Source organism: Pelobates fuscus, chromosome 5 (genome assembly GCF_036172605.1).
Source record: "Pelobates fuscus isolate aPelFus1 chromosome 5, aPelFus1.pri, whole genome shotgun sequence".
Taxonomy (NCBI): Eukaryota; Metazoa; Chordata; class Amphibia; order Anura; family Pelobatidae; genus Pelobates; species Pelobates fuscus.
This window is the reverse complement of record NC_086321.1, coordinates 270,082,210-270,103,030: the sequence shown is the minus strand read 5'-3', so window position 1 is coordinate 270,103,030 and position 20,821 is coordinate 270,082,210. Positions and strand designations below refer to the sequence as shown.

At 44.6% G+C, this 20,821-nt stretch overlaps 1 protein-coding gene across 2 annotated transcripts in view; it reads left to right on the top strand.

The window, feature by feature from the left end:
• The window catches only part of CORO2A (coronin 2A), a 197,608-nt gene that overhangs the window by 106,754 nt on the left and 70,033 nt on the right, over positions 1-20,821 (top strand). Inside the window, exon 1 of one of the 2 annotated variants that reach the window (XM_063455290.1) lies at positions 5,482-5,611. The exons of the other annotated variant lie outside the window; for it this stretch is intronic. Coding sequence (XP_063311360.1) covers positions 5,591-5,611 — 21 coding nt within the window. The 5' untranslated portion in view covers positions 5,482-5,590. Of the gene's footprint in view, positions 1-5,481; positions 5,612-20,821 lie in introns of those variants that run through there. 2 annotated transcript variants of the gene reach the window in all.

The window sequence follows — 20,821 nt, the reverse complement described above, 5'->3', positions numbered from 1 at the left end:
GTATACAGGCACCAATATTTTTAAATTTGTACAATTTGCAAAACACTTAACATTTTGGTGATTTGGTCTGTTAACCAACATTCCATTACTACCAGGAAACAAATCCAACAAGGCTACGTCAAGCCCTTGGTGCATTGGATAGGACCTCACTCTATTCAATGACTCACTGAAATACGAAAGCAATGAAAACGTCAACAAGTTCAACGCATTTCATCTCTCTTAGACCTTACTCATGAGCACATCTGCAATCTGAATCCATCCACCTTTTATTCTGCCTGTGGCGCTAATCATGGAGTTCTCATTGGATATACTTGTTACACTGTGCAATTTTTTATTATTTTATAAACCTATATTTGATTGTACTTTAGAAGTACTGTCCAATTGGGTATAGTTCCAAAAATGTTTAAAGAAATAGTTTATACACGTTTAGGTAACGCAACACTCACAAAATGGTATTTTTAAATTTATTTATTTTTTCAGTTTTTTTGCTCATTTACCTGAATGTCTTGAATAGCCATAACGATTAGAATTTTTTAAATGTATTTATTTATTTTTTATTTATAATGCTGGTAGTTTTTGATAGCGTGATAATTGTAATGATTAAAGAAATGTAATCTTTTCAGATAGATCTCAAGCAACAATTTTTTATTTTATTTCAGATTTGAATGTTTTTTCTGCATAAGGTAAACCCAGGGCCGGCGCTACCATAAGGCGGCCCAGGCGGCCGCCTTAGGGCGCACCAGCCCTGGGGGCGCAACATCAGGCTGACCGGAAGGAGGGAAGCGCACTGCGCTCCCCTCCAGCCGATTACAATTTGTAGCGTGGCCGAGCGCAGCCCAGATCTTCCCGCCCGCGGAGCCCAGCCTCAGCCCGCCCAGCCTCCTACACTGGTGTCTGCCGACTGCCGCAGGCTGTGTGGAGGGGGTGGGGATATGACTGACATCATATCCCTGCTCCCTGTGTACCACACAGCGCATCTGGCGCCCAGTGATGGGGCTGGGCTGCAGGACAGGACTCCAAGGAGCACCTCAGGGGACCAGATTAAACTGATGTAAGTATGTAATTATGTATGGATGTCTGTCTCTGTATGTCTATGTATGGATGTCTGTCTCTGTATGTCTATGTATGGATGTCTGTCTCTGTATGTCTATGTATGGATGTCTGTCTCTGTATGTCTATGTATGTCTGTCTATGTATGTCTGTCTCTGTAGGTGTATGTATGTCTATGTATGTCTGTCTGTCTCTGTATATCTATGTATGTCTCGCTGTATGTATGTATGTGTATGTATGTATCTATCTATCTGTATACATGCATGTATGTTTGTCTCTGAATGTCTGTATATATGTCTCTGTATGCATGTGTGTAACTGTGTGCCTTTATGTCTCTGTATGTATGGATAGATGCAGGGGCGTACCTAGAGCATATGGCACCCGGGGCGGGTCCTAGTTTTGGCACCCCCCCCCCCCCCCGCACTTTAAAATGTACAAAACACCCACAATTTTTTTTAATGTATGTAGCATTGAGCAGTGCTTCCATGTTTCAATGTAAGCATGCTTTTGTATGGAGTAAGTGTGAGTGAATGAATGGGTGTGTTTGTATGTAGTGTTGGCATTTTAATGCAGGCATGCTTTTGTGTGTAGTGTTGGCGAGATGCAGTGGTGTGGTTATATATAATGGTGATGTTTTAATACAGAGGTGTGTTTGTATGTAGTGTTTGCACTGGAATGCAGGGATGTGTTTGTGTGTAGTGTTGGCAAGATGCTGAGATGTGGGATTGCCATATTTAAGGACACCAAATAAGGGAGCTATCTGCTAAACAGCACCCTAATTTGGTATCTTTACATATGGAATCTCACATAAGGGCACCAATTTAGGGAATTCTCTACTAAATAGCTAAAAGATCTACATTTTAAAAGCCTTTTTCTTAATTTTAATATTTAGGTTGTTTAGTAGATAACTCACTTATTTGTTATCCTTATGTGGGATTGACATATTTAAGGACACCAAATTAGGGAGCTATCTACTAAACATATACACAACCACAGATATACACACGCATTTAGTTATTAAGAGGTCCAACCAACCTCCCTACCTTACTCTGGGAGTGACAAGCGGTTGCTGCTGGGATCTCTGTGCTCTTCCTTCACAGCTCACTTGCACGACCAGTAGTGATGCCGATGCCAGGATGACGTCATACCCCGGCTGCCGGCTTACTGCAGGGCGTACACAAGCTCCTATATGGTCCATAAAAATGTTTAATCTCACTGCCTTCCAGTATATATCTGTCCTATCTGTCTGGGGGAATGTGACAACGTGGTGTATATGTAAGTGGGTGAGTATTACGATCAGGAGAAAGGTATATGGCAGGGTGGGACAGTGTGGTGGATACTATGTCAGTGTGTGCCATTGCACACAGTGGATTGAAGGAGGTGACTGCAGGTGAGGTGGTGAGTATATGGTGTTTTATGTCACGGGTGGGAACAATGGGATTGGGTGTTATATGGAAGAGAGGATATTATGTCAAGGCAGGGCCAGGGTGTATGGCAGGGTGTGTATTATGATACGGTGGAGGTATATAGCAGGGAGGGGATTATGGCAGTGTGGGTATTATATGACATGTTAAAGGGGTATATGCCAGGGTGGGAATTATGACCAGGTAGTGGGTTTATAGCAGGGAGGATATTATGACAAGGCAGGGGTGTATATGGCGGTGGTGTATATGGCAGAGAGGGCAGGGGTGTTGAAAGAGGGGGTGACAGGGAGACTGAGGGAGGGGGTGACAGGGAGACTGAGGGAGGGGGTGACAGGGTGACTGAGGGGGGGTGACTGGTGACTGAGGGAGGGGGTGACTGGTGACTGAGGGAGGGGGTGACTGGTGGCAGAGTGAGGGGGTAACAGAGTGACTGAGGGAGGGGGTGACTGGGTGACAGGGTGACTGAGGGAGGGGGTGACAGAGTGACTGAGGAAGGGGGTGACAGGGTGACTGAAGGAGGGGTTGACTGGTGACTGAGGGAGGGGGTGACTGGTGACTGGTGACTGAGGGAGGGGGTGACAGGGTGACTGAGGGAGGGGTTGACTGGTGACTGAGGGAGGGGTTGACTGGTGACTGAGGGAGGGGGTGACAGGGTGACTGAGGGAGGGGTTGACTGGTGACTGAGGGAGGGGGTGACAGGGTGACTGAGGGAGGGGTTGACTGGTGACAGAGTGACGGGGTGACTGGTGACAGGGTGACTGGGGAGGGGGTGACTGGTGACAGAGTGACTGAGGGGGGTGACAGGGTGACTGAGGGTGTGACAGGGTGACTGAGTGGCTATGGGGGGATGACAGGGTGACTGAGGGAGGGGGTGACAGGGTGACTGGTGACAGAGTGACTGAGGGGGGTGACAGGGTGACTGGTGACAGGGTGACTGGTGACAGGGTGACTGAGGGGGGTGACAGGGTGAGGGGGTGACAGAGTGACTGAGGGAGGGGGTGACAGGGTGAGGGGGGGGTGACAGGGTGACTGAGTGGGGGGGTGACTGGTGACTGAGGGAGGGGGTGACAGGGTGACTGAGGGAGGGGGTGACAGGGTGACTGAGGGGGTGATTGGTGACAGGGTGACTGAGGGGGATGACAGGGTGACTGAGGGGGTGACAGGGTGACTGGTGACAGGGTGACTGGTGACAGGGTGACTGGTGACAGGGTGACTGGTGACAGGGTGACTGAGGGGGGTGACAGGGTGACTGGTGACAGGGTGACTGAGGGGGGTGACAGGGTGAGGGGGGGGTGACAGGGTGACTGAGTGGGGGGGTGACTGGTGACTGAGGGAGGGGGTGACTGGTGACTGAGGGAGGGGGTGACAGGGTGATTGAGGGAGGGGGTGACAGGGTGACTGAGGGAGGGGGTGACAGGGTGACTGAGGGGGGTGACAGGGTGACTGAGGGGGGGGTGACAGGGTGACTGAGGGAGGGGGTGACAGGGTGATTGAGGAGGGTGAGGGGGTGACAGGGTGAGGGGGTGACAGGGTGAGGGGGGTGACAGGGTGACTGAGGGGGTGATTGGTGACAGGGTGACTGAGGGGGGTGATTGGTGACAGGGTGACTGAGGGGGGTGACAGGGGGGGTGACTGATGACAGGTTGACTGAGGGGGGGTGACAGGGTGACTGAGGGGGGTGACAGGGTGACTGAGGGGGTGATTGGTGACAGGGTGACTGAGGGAGGGGGTGAGAGGGTGACAGGGTGACTGAGGGAGGGGGTGAGAGGGTGACTGAGGGAGGGGGTGAGAGGGTGACTGAGGGAGGAGGTGACAGGGTGATTGAGGGGGTGACAGGGTGACTGAGGGAGGGGGTGACAGGGTGATTGAGGGGGTGACAGGGTGACTGAGGGAGGGGGTGACAGGGTGACTGAGGGAGGGGGTGAGGGTGAATTTACAATAATGTTTCTTACCATGATTCAGGGGCTGTATCTCTCTATCCCAGCCCAGGCAGTGCAGGAGGTGCAGGCAGAGTGGCCGCAGGGGAGAAACCTGTCAGAATGCACGCTCTGCGCCCCCTGCTGGCACACTCCATAACAGCATCCCTGGTGCTCAGTGATGACTCAGAACACAGGCTGGGAATCCCCTCCCTGTGCTCTGACTCACTCACTGAGCGCCTGAGCCGCGAGGGAGAGGACGACCAGCAGGAGGGACAGAGTGTGGCACCCCCCTACTGGATGGCACCCGGGGCGGACCGCCCCCCCCGCCCCCCCCTTAGTACGCCACTGGATAGATGTATGTATGTGTCTGTGTGTTTCGGTATGTCTTTGTATGCATGTTTCTGTATGTATGTATGTGTCTGTATGACGGTTTGCCTCTGTATGTATGTATGTATGCATGTTTGTATGGGTCTGTATGCCTGTATGTCTTGTATGTATGTTTCTGTATGTCTTGTATGTACGTATGTATGTTTCTGTATGCCTGTATGTACATATGTATGTGTCTGTATGGCGGTATCTCTTTGTATGCATGCATGTCTTTGTATGTATGTCTTTGTATGTATGTTTCTGTATGCCTGTATGCCTCTGTATGTATGCATGTCTTTATATGCCTTCATGTCTCTGTGTCTGTATGTCTCTGTATGATTATTTCTGTGTTTGTATGACAGTGTACCTGTATGACTTTGACTGTGTGACTGAAAAATGATGGCTGTGGCTTGGGAGGAAATACACACAGGTGAAGATGCATTTATTTTTATTTTTATTTTTTAAAGGAGGGTAAGGGCGCCAACATGCATCTTCGCCTCTGTAACTAAAAATCCTAGCACCGGTCCTGGGTAAACCTTACTTCCAACCCGAATTGTAGACGCATAACTCCAACCGTGTTAGATCCCCATAAAGATTTGGGACCCTTGAGTTTATATAGTATATCTCTTTAATAATGTCCCTAGATTCTGCACGCCTTTAAACTACCCAGATATGCAGCTGAGTAAGTATCTCTATTTTTAGCTGTCGGGCCAGCTGCTCACATGTGATCAGGAAGGTGTGCAGTGGAGCTATACCTGAGCACACAATGATTTGATCACATCTGAAAGAATGGACACTTTCCCGTTTTATGTTTAATGCTTGCTGGATAACATGAGCATACAACCTGAACAGGTACATTGCGTGATGTGTTGATATGGTTCAGGCTGTGTTTAGCCCTGGGAACATTGGGATACTGTGTGGACCAGGCATAAACACCTTTATATCTATATATCTTTTTGGAGCTAGTAATGAACATCATGTCATCTGTATTATTATATTACTGAGTGCACAGCATTGCTTTCTATTTATTGGCTTAGTTGTATCTGTTGACATTGTTTATATATGTGATAATGCTTTTTTTGTACTATGAATTGACTAACATCATATACTAATGTTCCTTTGAGTATTCAACACATGTATTTCACTTGTTTATTCAGTATTCTGTTTAAAACTGTGATTTCTACTTGTACGCGGATAGAACAGTCAATTAATTATTTTTGTTTGGTTTTATTGAGTAATTACTGACCAGTTTGCAAAACATGATTAGGGAAAGGATGAAATATTTTTTGATGCATATATATATATATATATATATATAGTGCGGACGCATACATTTTCAAAGTTTATGAAATGTGGAATCAGATCCTCTATGCATAGATTATGTTACAAGGAGGTGACGTGCCCCTGTCTCCTGGCACATTATTGCAAACGCCACTGCAGCTATAAACCCACTTCTCAATCAGACATCCACATATCACATTCATAAACTAATAATTCTTCCTGCCCATCCAAGTACTTATGTGGTTAATGCACAATATGCAGATCTCTACCTACACTTACAGTGAACCAGAGTAAGCCATAGGTAGGGAAGTCCTCTCTCACAATACTGTACTCAGTAAGGCACAGCATGGATGCTATCAGTAGAGGCAGCATCTCTATTTATTTTATATGATGAATGGGATTGCTGTCAAGTGCTGAACTACAATGTCCATTGAGAATAATTGGCTAAACTACCCCGTGGTATTGTGAGAGATTGCTGCAGAAGCTGCAAAACGTGGTGTTTGCTGCAAATGCAAGAATTTTAAAGGTGCGTAGTAATTTTTGCTCACTTTTTAGTTTCTTCATGTTTTCAATTAATGTTCTGAGAAGTTGATACAATATTGCTTCATGCACATATGTGTTTCCATGGCAGTCAAGTCATGTGCATCTGGGTGAGACATCGTATCCAATTAAACTGCCCAAAAATAAATAAATATTCCTAAAAAAAAAAAAATCGAAAACATGTGAAGTTTATTATTCTTTTTTCCATTTGTTTTATCGGTTTTTATTTTCTTAGTTCTAAATGCATATTTTAATGCATTTGAGCAAGAAAGTTAAAATAAAAAGAATGTGCTTATTACGTTTTCTGTGTTTTTTTTTTCATTTATTTATTTTTGCAAAAAAAAATCCTAAATCCTACTCTTTAAGTTCTGTAGATAAGCTGACCCACATACCTTCTACTATTTGGACACTATAAAAAAGCAAAAACATAAATGAAAAAAAATAAAATTATATATATATATATATATATATATATATATATATCAAGCGATAAAGTGGAGCACTCCAAAAGGACTTTTCAATCATGTGTTTATTGGTACAAAAAGGATAAAGACCCTGAGGGGTCGAAACGTCGAAACAGATGAGTTAATCCTTTTTGTACCAATAAACACATGATTGAAAAGTCCTTTTGGAGTGCTCCACTTTATCGCTTGATATATATCCGGACGCTGGATAGCACCAAAGGCAAGATATATTGAAGTTACCTACAGGGGTGAGTGCCTAAATCATCATTTTTTTCTATATATATATATATATATATATATATATATATATATATATATATATATACACCATTATTAAATAATGAAATTCTGGATTCTTTACGAATTGTGTGAATAAAATAAAGTACATTGCACTCCAGTACTTCTCTGGTTTCTGTGAAGTTTTTGATTTCTTCTTTCTTTACCGAACTATCTAATTGTATTGAATCTCAAATAGGATGAGGGTATCTATACAGACATTACCGACCCTCTGCTCCCTCACAGTGATCTTGTTACATTACACTTCTGTAACACCCACCTGCACTCCGTTCTATGCTGCTCCCACAGTCCTTACTGATTTGCTAAGCTTAGGGACAAGGTTTAAGCTGCAGGGTTAAAACAGGGGGGACATGGCACCCACACCATTTCATTGAGATGAAGAGGTCTGGGTATCTATAGTGTTCCTTGGAACATGAGCTTGTAAGACATTTCAACTATAATACACAGGACATCCAGCACAGATGTCCAACTGGAGATTCAGAAATGACCTATAGGAGCAGAGTAAGCACGTGTGAGATACACACTCAGACTGGGCACTTTTCGCAGCTAATGCATGTTCTCAGCTTCTCTCTGTGATTTACAGCACTGCATTACTATGTGATGAATGCTTATGTTATTAGCAAGTTAAATGGACACTATAGGCCCCCAGACCACTTCAGCTCATTGAAGTGGTCTGGGTGCACTGTACCTGTCGGTTTAACCCTGCAATGGGTTTTAGAGGTGCTTCCGGGTCGTTAGGTGACTTTTGGTCGCCAAACTGACACTGGATGTCCTCAGGCTATGCTTGAGAACATCCAGCATCAGCTAAAACTCCATAGTTAGGCATTAAACCAATGCTTTCCTATAGGGTTGTCCTAATGCAATTGTTGTGATTGCCACACATACACATTAGGTACCCAAAGTCGGGGAGGAGTATCGAAGGTGGAGGCTGATTCAGCTAAGTAACAGAAGTGTTCTTACCCTTTCTCCGTTCTGATTGGGGAGAGGGGTAACGCAAGCAAGGGGACACCATAGGCTAGGAATACAATTTTGTATTCATAGCCTATAGTTTCCCTTTAACCTTTTCTCTCAGTATATCACTTTTTTTTTTTTTATGACACAAATTATCAGATGGTTTGCTGCCCCAAGTGCCTTAAAGGATGAGTGGCCACTGCTCCTAAGAAAGCTTTGCAAACGAAACTTTTTTTTTTTTTCAAAGGAAGTGTAGTGAAGCTGTGTGATTGACAGCCTGGGGTAGTGTGGCTAGGACTGCAGAAATAAAGAGATTTAACTCCTAAACACAGAGAATTGAGCAGTGAGACACCTACAGTACATCTGTTAGAGGAGTCTTTACCTTTACTTAACTGACGAACATAGTTTGAAATAGTCTTATTTACATAACAGCACAGATTACGGTAGTTATTGTGCTTGGAGTTCTTTTTTTAATTTGTATTTATTTTTGTCATGATTGAAACTGGAAAAGATACATTGAATGGAAACCCATACTTTATTTAATAATGAAGGAACCCGTTTTGTGAAGCAGTGATAATCTATATTACTTTTCATTACTGTGTGTAACAATGGCGTGAGAATGTTATTTACTGCCCTAGGCCCAGGAAATTCTATGCACCCCTTCCGCTACATTTCTTTATACCAGCAATGAACTATGCCCCTGGCATATATGTATTTAATGTTTATTCTTCTTTGTGTGTATAATACATGTAATGCCCTTGAGAGATTATAGAGATATCCTAATAAAAAATAAGACTGAAGCTTATGTCAATGATAAATGTCAACAGACCCCTGAGATTATTTCCCTTTGACATTATTTTCCCTTAATACATGCTTTCAATGTTCTTTATCTTTTTTTCCATATTCTATTTTTAGGGCAGTGTGTTCTGGTAGTGTAGGGGTTAATGTGTAGTGTTAGGTAGTGAATATTAAGTTATAGTGATTATGTAGGGGCTCATGTGTAATATAGTATAGGAATTTAGGAGTGGCCTTTAATGAGTTGGAGCAAGCCATTTCAGCTGCCGTTCTGAAAATGGCCACAGGTACTGCTTGTGAGTGTATCTCCCACTAATCTTGGACAGACTAGGACATGTATGCACTGCACATGCATGTTATGTACATTATTTTAATTTTAGATTATATATGTATTTTAGTATGTGTTGGTTGTTGTTTTATTTTTTTATTTTCTTTAATACCTGTTTGCCATTTTTACCTTTGATCCCGGATACCTGTGAGGAATACACTTGGCCTCATGTTGCACAGGGATATTTTTACAGAGCTGTAATGCAAAGGTTAGAGTGTTAGAATGCTGATATTTTACTACCTGCTTTTTGACACGTCTTAAACTACGGACAGTATATCATTCTTCCTTCTCCATTCATAGCCCACCATCTGGAAAGAGTCCTGATGGATCAAACCTTTTTTTACCCATCATTACCCCAAACTTACAGCATACTCCACTGGCTCCCAACCATTTTTGGTCCAAAACACGCTTTGTTGAGACAAAGCCTTGCCATAAACTTGTAATTTTAGCTATCCACATTCTCTGATATACAAATCATACTAACAAATTATTAGTTTTCCTGTACAAGTTTGTGAAATCCTTGACATTTTGCCCTTATCTGTTTCTTACTGCAGCATGAGCAACCAAGCCCTTTGTACCAGCTGTGTGCTTGTTAGAACAGCTAAGATATCTATGGAATGATGCATGTCTCTGCTCAGACCTGTTTTACAGTACAGAGATCTGTATTTTCTACTTAACTCTTCCAAATCAAGGAAAGCATTTCCCCCACATTATAAAGGAGGACCACAGGAAGCAACTGGACAGAAGCATACATTTCCAATATGTGTAATACTATTTACAAATGATCTATACAGAAACATTTGTTGATTGAAGTTAAACTTTGGCAAAAGTCTGTTAAAAGGAATGTGGGCGTCACAAGAGCGGTCCTTGAGAATATACTGTGTTTAGGATTCTGTAACTGATACTATGATAGAAAACACATCACTACGTGAAGAAGCCTAAGCTTTGGGGACCTTAGGGTAGAAAAGGATACTTTATATATTATCAATTCTATAGAGGGTATGTTGGGCATTAAACTTTTGTTTCTCATTTTTTTCTCTCATCTCTGAATACAGTTAAGAATTGAGTAACACTATGATAAATGTATTTCCAATTGATGTCATACTAGTTCATCATGCAGTTTGGCAGGGAAGAGGAGAAAAAAACAGGAACGTTTGTTATGTTATTAACTTGGAGAAAAAAAATCTGTATCTAGGCAACAGGATATCTATTGCTCACAATATTTGATGTTAAAAGTATTTTTTCTAGAGGTTTATGAATAAATGGTTAGTTGACTTCTGAGACACAGATCCTGGAGATATAATTGTTTCATGGCATGTATATGTAATGTGCTTTTAGATTTATTTAATACATTTAAGGCAGGATTCCTAATAAAAGCCTACAAATTCAGATATCTAAATCTATATTCTGATCCAGAAAGCTAATCCCCTAAAGAAGAAAAGTGGAGGAAAATTCTAAAAGTGAGGTTCATAGAAACAGTAGAGGGAGACCGTTTAGTTTGGCAATGGACTTTATACATTGTTTTATGACTTAAGCTTCCCTTGACTCTGCATGTGCAGGCACTGCTATAAACAAATCTGTAATATTCCATTAGGACTTGTGCAGTCCATTGCAGGACTAAGACTGCCTCTTGTGGCTTTCAATCAGACAGCTACAAGAGGCACTTCCTAGTGGTTAAGCGATTTTTGGTTGCCTAACTGACATAAGGATATCCAGAGTTGGTAAAATCCCCATAAGAAAGCAATTAAGGCGCCATACGCCACACATGCACATTTGCACCCCCCCAGTTAAGTGCTGTAATCTGTAAGTGTTAAAAGGTTGTTGTTGTTTTTTTAACCCTTTCCATGCCAGGGGGAAGGGGGGCGAGGTAACTGTGGGCCGGAGGGAACTAGAGTGTAATGAATACAACTTTGTATTACTTACACTATAGAACCCCTTCAATTGGCCACTTCTACCATTATAGCCCTGTGTACATAGACACTCTGATCTGAGATACTGCTCATTTAGTTTTTTTATACTTTCCTGTAACCAGTAGTAATTTCATTAAACTGACCTTAATTTATAAAACGCTTTTTCTGTTTTTCCTATCATTATCCTGGTTTGTACTGCTCCTTTTTTTTTTTTTTTTTTACAGTGCATATATGTATAACAAGCATGCAGGTGGTACCCCGACGGCATTCCACGTGCTTATTTTAGAACATTTATAACAGGGGTATATGTGAACAGTGCACAATTTTACATATTTATATATAGATTGAAATGTTGAGATTAACTCAAAGGTTATATCGCTTAATGTCAAAGTAGTAAGTTATGTAGTGGTATGTTAACCTTTGTAGCCTGTTGCTGTTCGCTAGGGTGTCTATAGGATTTGGTTACAGGTAAATAAGCATTAACATAGGTTATACTAAGCTTGTCACGCATCATGCTTGGTCTAAAACAGGCTACACTTACGCATATAGGTTACTGTAGGCTGGAGCTGCAGTGTGTTAGCAATAGTACATCATTATTAACTAGAACAATGCTAAAACATTGTGATAACGTGGTAAACTAGTGCCTAAACATTCTGCTCTTGAGTCCGATTAATGCTAGACCTCTAGGCTGGCTAGCTGCAGTGGCTGCAAGTTACTGGACTGATGAGCGCTTGTGGGCCTGTGGTAGTGCCTCCGTTAGCCAATGCTCTCTGTTGGGATATGGTCGGTGTCCACCCGAGATCCTCTAGGAGCTGCTGGTGTGAGGGTGCTTGTGAGGGTGACCTTCTTGCCCCAGGTCTGTGTGAGGTCTTGCATCCGTTGGCCACAAATTCGGTGCATGGTGCAGTCAGAGTTTCCTCCACGTGTGGGAGTAATGGAGGGCCTGGTGATTCGCTTGTGCTTGCGCTGCTTGGGCCTCCATTTGTGTGGTTGATGCGGTCGGGTGTTCCCCGGTCTGACCTTCAACCCAGGTGGGCTCTGTGGCTTGGGGTGAGAGCAGGCCCTGTTCAAGTGCCGCTGTTTCAGCCGCCATCTTAGGTGTGTCGAGCATAGGTGCGTTGCGGCTTTGCAGTGTACCTTTTGGCTGGCTGATTGCTCCAGACTTCCAGCTAGGATCGTGATATCCCCCATCGGTCCAAAGGGGGGGTAGGAGGTGAGTGTACAGAGGGGTCGGTATGCGGAGGTGCCGGTGCGGAGAGCGGCCGCCTCTCCCCGGCTTCATGGCAGGTAGGCCCCATGCTGTATTTGTGGGATCCCGGAGGTTTTTTGTTTCGGGTTTGGTCTCGTTCTATTCCTCTGGCTGTTCCCTTCTTCGCTGTCACTTTCCAGGCAGTATGTGTGCCACTTTTCTGGGGTTTTACCCCTTGATTCGGTGGTTTGTGCCAAGAGCTGAGGAATAGCACGTCCATGCAGCCTGAAAGTTAGCTCCGCCCCCCTGTACTGCTCCTTTTAAGTGGCTCCTTGGTTACACTACACACATTGTTGAAAATATATAAACATTGCACATCCCAGGTATCATTGCAATTAGCACAAGAATAAAATGCTTAAGAGTAAAATGTTGAAATTTTTTCAAATGCGAAAATATGAAATGTAATTTACTTTAAAAAAAAAAAAAAAAAAAAAAACTTTTAAAAGTCTCACTGAACTGAAGCACTGCCATTTCAATGTAAGTCCTATACAAGGTGGATAGAAGCCACAATTATTGTGGCCCCAGGATCTGCTAAATAATATAGAAAATACATAGTGCGTGGTGCATGTAGCAATATCATAGTCCTGTGTCTAGCACTATTGCAGGGTAAGTGAGCGACTTATGACCTGGAGTATTGAATGTGAAAGTTTTTTTTTTTTTTTTTTTTTAACAAATCTCACAGATCATGTATAGCATGCAATATATGAGTTCTAAAGGTAGACCTTACTGGTGGTGTAAACGATGTTACATTTTATATCCCTGCGACTGCAATTGATATGACCTGGACGTCATGACAAAGTATTCAGAGATCTGTGCTTGCCTAAGAGATGCAGACTGCCGTGCCAACACTCCTGTGTTTGCCAAGGCAGTCGCACATTTTCAGGAGGAGGGGGTAGGCTGTCAGTCTGTCTGGACACTCTCTTTAGGAGTAGTAATTCCCACTTTAGAGGTGGTCTATTTCAGGGGCAGTGTCTGTCCCTTTGTGCAATGTGCTCTCTTGCCTGCCCACCTCTGTCCTAGAGGTTGGGCAGGAAAGATTGGCAGGTGGTGCGACTCTGGTTATTACTAGTGGCAATGGAGTTGTGAGAAACAGAGTGATTTTTATTTTTTAAGGGGTCATAAGTGCTGTCTTGTTCCTTCCCCCTGTGGTTGCTTGTAAACACCCCCAGAAATGCTGCATACTAATGGCCCAGAGGGCAATTGCCCTCCAGTTTCTCTTGCCATCTCCATCCAGTGTAACAAGAAGAGTAACATTTGCTGGCATTTAGCGCCGTGTGTGTGTGTGTGTGTGTGTGCGTGTATATATATATATATATATATATATATATATATATATATATTTTTTTTTTTTGTTACTAATATTAGTGTAAAACTAACCTTTTAAAAGATACACATATTAGCCCTGTGATCACAATTTACATGAATGGAAATGTCAGTAGATGAGTTTACAGTTTATATGCGTTTTTTTATTCATTTCATGAAACTTTTTTTTTTTTATCTGTTTGATTGTCCAGCTAATATTCACTGTAAGCCAAAAAATGAAACTTGAGAATGTGATTTATTATTGTTGATTGATCTTTTGCATTTAGTGGTAGTAGCAGAGTAAAACCAAGTGTGAGTAATTAGCACAGATATTCACATTGCAATGTCCATCACAACACCAACATTACGTTGAGCAACCACATTTCTACCTCAGATAGATGCACAGGTCACTAACTTCAAAAACAAAAACAAAAAAACAGATAAAGCAGCTTGTTGGTAAATTAGAAAAAGCTTTTAAAGGGACACTATATATGCACCCAGACCACTTTATCTTGTCAAAGTGGTTTGGGTGCAGTGTCCCTATTCCCTTAACTAGCAATGTAAACATGACCGTTACTCCATCCAACAACAAAAAAACAAAACGTTGTTTAATAAAAGACTGTTTCTAGATGGAGTAACACTTGCTTGAATGGGCCCCCTTCAGATTACAGCCAAAGGAAATACAGTGCCAAGGCCAAGTTTCCCTGCAGACTGATCATCTTCAAGTGCTGTTACTTGCTCCTCACTGTAGAGGGAAGGGCATCCCAGTAGCACAGCGAGGGGAGAGTGCTACCTTGAGCCATATGCTGCCTGCATGCTCCAAATACACACAGATTTAACATTAGCTACCCTGGAATTGGAGTTACACTTCTGGAGCAACATCTCTGTTTGTGCAACCCACCCAGGGCTCTAAATCAGTGGCGGCTCTAGACTTTGTGAGGCCTTAGGCGAAACTCAAACATGAGGCCCCCACTGACACCTAAAGTAAAAAATAGGGGTTGCATTGTGTGTATAAGATGCTGTCGTTAAGTTGTTGGGGCAGAGGGTGGTAGGGGGGCTATGACAGGGCAGGGGATGGTAGGAGGGCAGAGGGTGGTTGGAGGACAGTGACAGGGTAGTGGGGTGGTAGGGCAGAGAGTGGCTGGGGCAGAGGGTGTTAGGGTGGCTGGAGCAGGGGTGGTAGGTGCCTATGACAGGAGAGCAGAGGGTGGTTGAAGGACAGTGACTGGGTAGTGGAGGGGGGTAGAGGGTGGCTGGGGCAGTGGGTGGTAGGGTGGCTGGGGCAGTGAGTGGTAGGGTGGCTGGGGCAGGGGGTGGTAGGAGGGCAGAAGGTGGGTGGTAGGGTGGCTGGGGCAGTGGGTGGTAGGGTGGCTGGGGCAGGAGGTGGTAGGAGGGCAGAAGGTGGGTGGTAGGGTGGCTGGGGCAGGGGGTGGTAGGGTGGCTGGGGCAGGGCGTGGTAGGGCAGTAGGAGGGCGGAGGGTGGCTGGGGCAGGGGTGGTAGGAAGGCAGAGGATGGTAGGAGGGCAGAGGGTGGTAGGGCAGTAGGAGGACAGCGGGTGGCTGGGGCAGAGGTGGTAAGGCAGTAGGAGGGCAGAGGGTGGCTGGGGCAGGGGTGGTAGGAAGGCAGAGGATGGTAGGAGGGCAGGGGTGGTAGGAAGGCAGAGGATGGTAGGAGGGCAGAGGGTGGTAGGGAAGTAGGAGGACAGAGGGTGGCTGGGGCAGAGGGTGGTAGGACAGTAGGAGGGCAGAGGGTGGCTGGGGCAGGTAGGAGGGCAGTTTAGGGGGTGGGGAGCTGAAGCATAAATACCTGTTGATTAACTCATTCCCTGGTGGTCCGGTGGGCTCCCTTTACGGTCTGCAGCTCCGCCGGGTGCAGAGCTGCAGAATACGTGGTAAGTCTAGTCTCGCGATCTCAGCCAGTCAGAGCGTTACCACGGCAACGCTCTGATTGGCGGAGATTGCGAGACCCCCTCAGTCTGCAGCTCTGCACTCGGCGGAGCTGCAGACAGGCTGGCTCTCCCGGGCAGGAGGTGTGTCAGGTCCTCGGTCTCTGACCGAGGACCCGACCTGTCACTGCCCTAAGGCGATTTAGGCAGCCGTGAGGCCCCCATCAGCGCGAGACCTTAGGCGGCCGCCTAAATCGCCGAATTAGAGAGCCACCTCTGTTCTAAATGATTCTTGTATGGGCTAAATGCCCAAATGGTGCTTTTCACCGCACAATACAGGACACCAGGGAACTAACCCTGGACAGAGAACATGAGCTCAACTTTGGGACTGTCCCTCCAGACATTACTGGGAATGTTATTGCTGTGGAGTTCAAAGATACACTCACACTCACAGTGCATATTTGCTCCCAGTAAAGAGGGATGTCTGAGTAGAAAAATTATTCTGCTTGTGTAGTATTAATGGACTATGTTTACTAGAGAGGGCACTTGTATTGTGAGCTTTGCACATGTTCAGTAAATAAACTTATTGGAATATCTTGGTCACTATAAGAAAAATGCCTTGTAATTGTGTATTCAGGCTGATTACACCACTTCCAGTATTCAGTCTCCTGTTGCAGTATGTTTGCAGTGGTAAATTGTCCTTGACATCCCAGCGCTCAGCCTCCATAAAAGGAGTAAGATGGGATATTGCAGAGCCGGTTTATGCATGGCATGTTAAATGTCATTCGATCTTAAATAATGCTCTATTATTCCATTAATCATTATTATTCCATTATTCCATTATTATTCCATTAATCATTTACTGAGTTACCAGCACTCGCTAGCTCTTATTGATTTTATTTATTTTTTAAACGGCAAAGCCAACCCTTTTAGCATCAATCAGACTGCACCAAGATGCACGGCTGGTGTAATGAAAATTACATTACGGTAAATGTGGAATATTTTGTGCTGTTCTAAGTGCACGCTTAGATTTATTAACAATCTCAACAAAAAGGTACTTAAACCAGCGCTCATTGCTTCAAAACTATGTTGAAATAATGAAGAAATGTCTTTTTGTAATTGGATTGTACAAAAAAAGTGCATATAAAGAGCATTCTCATCCTTTGAAAATAGTAAATATAAACTCAGACACCTGCTATTTATTATCATATTGATGCAAGTCTTTTCATTCTTTCCAGTTTTATAAAATACCATTATGCCATCATGCCATCTATTACAATATAATATATTCCACAAAGCCTGTCAAGTCACACAGCAGAGCAGGGCTAACCGTAAGGCAACCTTCAGTTAGAAAGGGACCCTGAAACCATAAATGTGTCTTAAGTGCTTCCCAAGCTATGCAAGCTCAGTATGAGCACTTTGATTGGTTGGCTTACAAGCCAACCAATCACATTCCACTGACTGAGCTTGCAGAGTGTGGGAAAGCCCTTATAAGAGATTTCCCTGCCTTGCAAGCTCATTAACAGTGGAGCCCTCCATGTTTCTATGTATCACAATTTTTATTTTCTATTTTAACAATTACCGTATATACTCGAGTATAAGCTGACCCAAATATAAGCCGAGGCCCCTAATTTTACCCCCAAAAACTGGGAAAACTTATTGACTAGGGTGGGAAATGCAGCAGCTACTGGTAAATTTCTAAATAAAATTAGATCCTAAAAAAATTAATATTAATTGAATATTTATTTACAGTGTGTGTATATAATGAATGCAGTGTGTGTGTGTATGAATGCAGCGTTTGTGTATGAGTGCAGCGTGTGTGTATGAGTGCAGTGTGTGTGTGTGTGTGTGTTGCAGAGCCTTGGTGGGGGGTAAACGCTCTGCAGCCCCCACAGCCCCCAGTCTGTATTATGGCAATGTTAATTGCCATAATACAGACAATTGACTCCAGTATAAGCCGAGTTGGGGGTTTTCAGCACAAAAAATGTGCTGAAAAACTCTGCTTATACTCAAGTATATACGGTATATAGTTTAGTCTGTTATGGATTTTTATTTTATTAAAAAAAAAAAAAAAACACATTTGAAACTTTTGAAAAGAAGGGATAAAAAAGAAAACATCTAAAGTTAAGTATTCTTGTGTTTTGTTTTATTTTGTTGTTTTTGTTTTACATGTATTGTATGTATTTGTATTACATTTAATATCTCCTTACCCCAAACCTTTGGATGAGGGTGTAGACCAGGATTGGGGAACCTTTGGCCCTCCAGATGTTTTGGACTACATCTCCCTTAATGCTGCCAAAGCATCAAGGGACATGTAGTCCAAACCATCTGGAAGGCCGAAGGTTCCCCACGCCGTAGACAATAGTATATCCACCCCCATGATGATGAAATAACCCAACCAACCCAATGCCCAATTATTAAACTGCCCCCACATTTATAAATATTAGTCACCACCCACTGGGTGGAGTCTGAAAGGACACAAGGTCTGGCCACATTATTTATTGGAGGTCCTACCCAATGTCCATGGGAGAGAGGGGTGGTGATAGTTCCACCTCAGGGTTGCCAAATACCCAGGGCTCGGCTCCTGCAGGAACGCGTGGGAACCGTGTTCCTGCACTTTTTCTATAGCAGGAACGCCGTTCCCGTTTAGTAGCCCTGCAGGGCCGGCGCTACCATAAGGCGGCACAAGTGTCCGCCTTATGGTCCTCCGGCCCAGGGGTCACAAATATACAGTTGACCATCAGGAGCGAAGTGCACAAGACCCATCTCCTAATGGTCATTTCCTGTAGCGTGGCCAAGCTCCAGTACTTCTGCTGTCCGGCGCAGGAGGAGAGTGCACGAGGGAGCTCCGACCTAGATCGGCATTTCCTGTATAGCTCCCTCGCGCGCCCTGTAGAGGTCCTGTAAGCCAGAATGTGACGTCCTATTCCGACTCCCAGGCACCACTACGGGGCGCGCATGGGAGCTATACAGGAAATGCGGATTTGGGTTTGAGCTCCCTCAGAGGAGCACTGTGGCAGTCCCCAGGCTGTGGATCCACTCCAGTTCTCCAGAAGGTATGAAGACTGGGGGTGGATTTAAAAAAAAGTGTGTGTTTCTTTTCCACAATACTGTCTCTCCCACCCTTAATTGCACCAGTCCCGCACACTGCTGCCTTGCTCCCTCAATACAGTTACAATAGCCCCAGTCCCCCGTAATGCTGCCCTGTCCCTTAAAACTGTTCCGATCCCCCACAACCAGAGCCCCAGTCCCCTACAATGCTGCCCTACTCCCCACAATACCACCCCTGCCTCCCGTACTGTTCCTATCTCCCCAACATAACCCCAGTCCCCAACATAATACTGTCCCTATTCCCCCCTCCCACAATAGGCACTGTCCCTCATAATACTGTCCCTATCCTCCCTCTCATCATAACCCCAGTCCCCTACAATACTGTCCCTATCCCCCCTCCCACCATAGCCCCTATTCCCAACAATACTGGCCCTGCCCAAATACAATTCCCTGCACCACACAAGAGCCCCAGTCCCCAATAAAGCTGCTCTGCCTCTCAAAACTGTTCTGATCCGCCCCCCCCCCCAATACTGCCCCTGGCCCCCTATACTGTTCCTATCCCCCTCAACATAGCCCTAGTCCCCCACAATACTACCCCTGCACCTCCACTAAAGCTAAAAACCCCAAAATACTGTTCCGATCCCCTTACCATAGCTGTTCTTATCTCTCCCCCTCCCCCCCACACCACCATAGACTCAATCCCCCACTATATTTTCCTATCCCCTCTGTGACGGACCGCCTTGCACCCCGACCGGGTACCTCCGTCAATCGCTGCTTCCTAGTACTAACGAGTACCATAAGCACTGCGCTGGAACACCATAACTACTGCAAACCCCACGAACCACAGCAGCTTGCCGTCTCCTACCCACCTTGGACCTATGACCAGGATCCAGCTTCCAGTGGGTAGACCTCTCTTAGTCCAGAGAGCGTAGCAGGAACAAGCTCTTACAAGAGCTTAGTGATTATACTCAGCAATTCCCCAGAGTGTAGTTCTCCAATCCTCCAAACATGAGCCAAAACTTCATGAAGGTGCAAGATGATCTCAGCTTTAATGGTTCAGGTTGGCTTTTATACAATTCTCCAGGCCAGAGAAACACCCCCTGGACCTGATGGGGCACAGGGACACAAAGGACTTCAACCACTACACAAAGGACATCAACCAATCAGAACAAACATACAGTCTGTGACACGCCCATGTACAGCACACAATCCCTCCCCTCTGCTTGGGAGATTGAGTAAAGTCCTGTAAGAAATTCAATTATCTCCAGGCAGAAAAACCAAATGTTCATAAAGTACCCCAAAACATAACATACCCCCCCAAAATCCCCGGATAGCCCTGATCTGGGTGAACAACATATCCAAAAATCACCCAGTTCAGAGCAGGGGTTTTAAAGGTTTCATGGAAGTCTCTTTTTGACCGCATGGTTTTATGCCCAAAACAGTTCCAGAAAATCAGGGCTTGCGGCCGGACTAGTTCGGTAGTTTGCAAACGAACAAACTACCGAATGCAGTCAATAGTCTTACCCTGGAGCATATTAGCCAGTTCTAGTACAGGCGCCATAGTCACCGGTTAGGAGGCTGGCAAACAGGCCCCTCCAGAAACTTGTGGCAAACTCACAGAAAATGGGGAGTACTGCCCCTGTCCCACACAATACTGCCCATACCCCACCACACTGAAGCTCCATTCCCCACAATATGGGCCCTGTACACATACTAAAGAATCAATCTGCGACAATACGGCCCCTGTCCCATCACAATAAAGCCCCAACCCCCCACAATACTGCCCCTATTCCACTCTCGCTAAAGTCTCTATCCCCCCACAATACTGCCTGTATTCCCTGATATAACTGCTAAAGCCCCTGTCCCACACATACAGTACTGCCCCTATCCGTCTACTAAAGCCCTATTGCACAGCACTACAGAATTTGTTGGCGCTATATATATTATAATAAAGTCGGTATCCCACACAAAATCACAGTGACACAGAAAGGGGCTGGTGGGCAAGTAA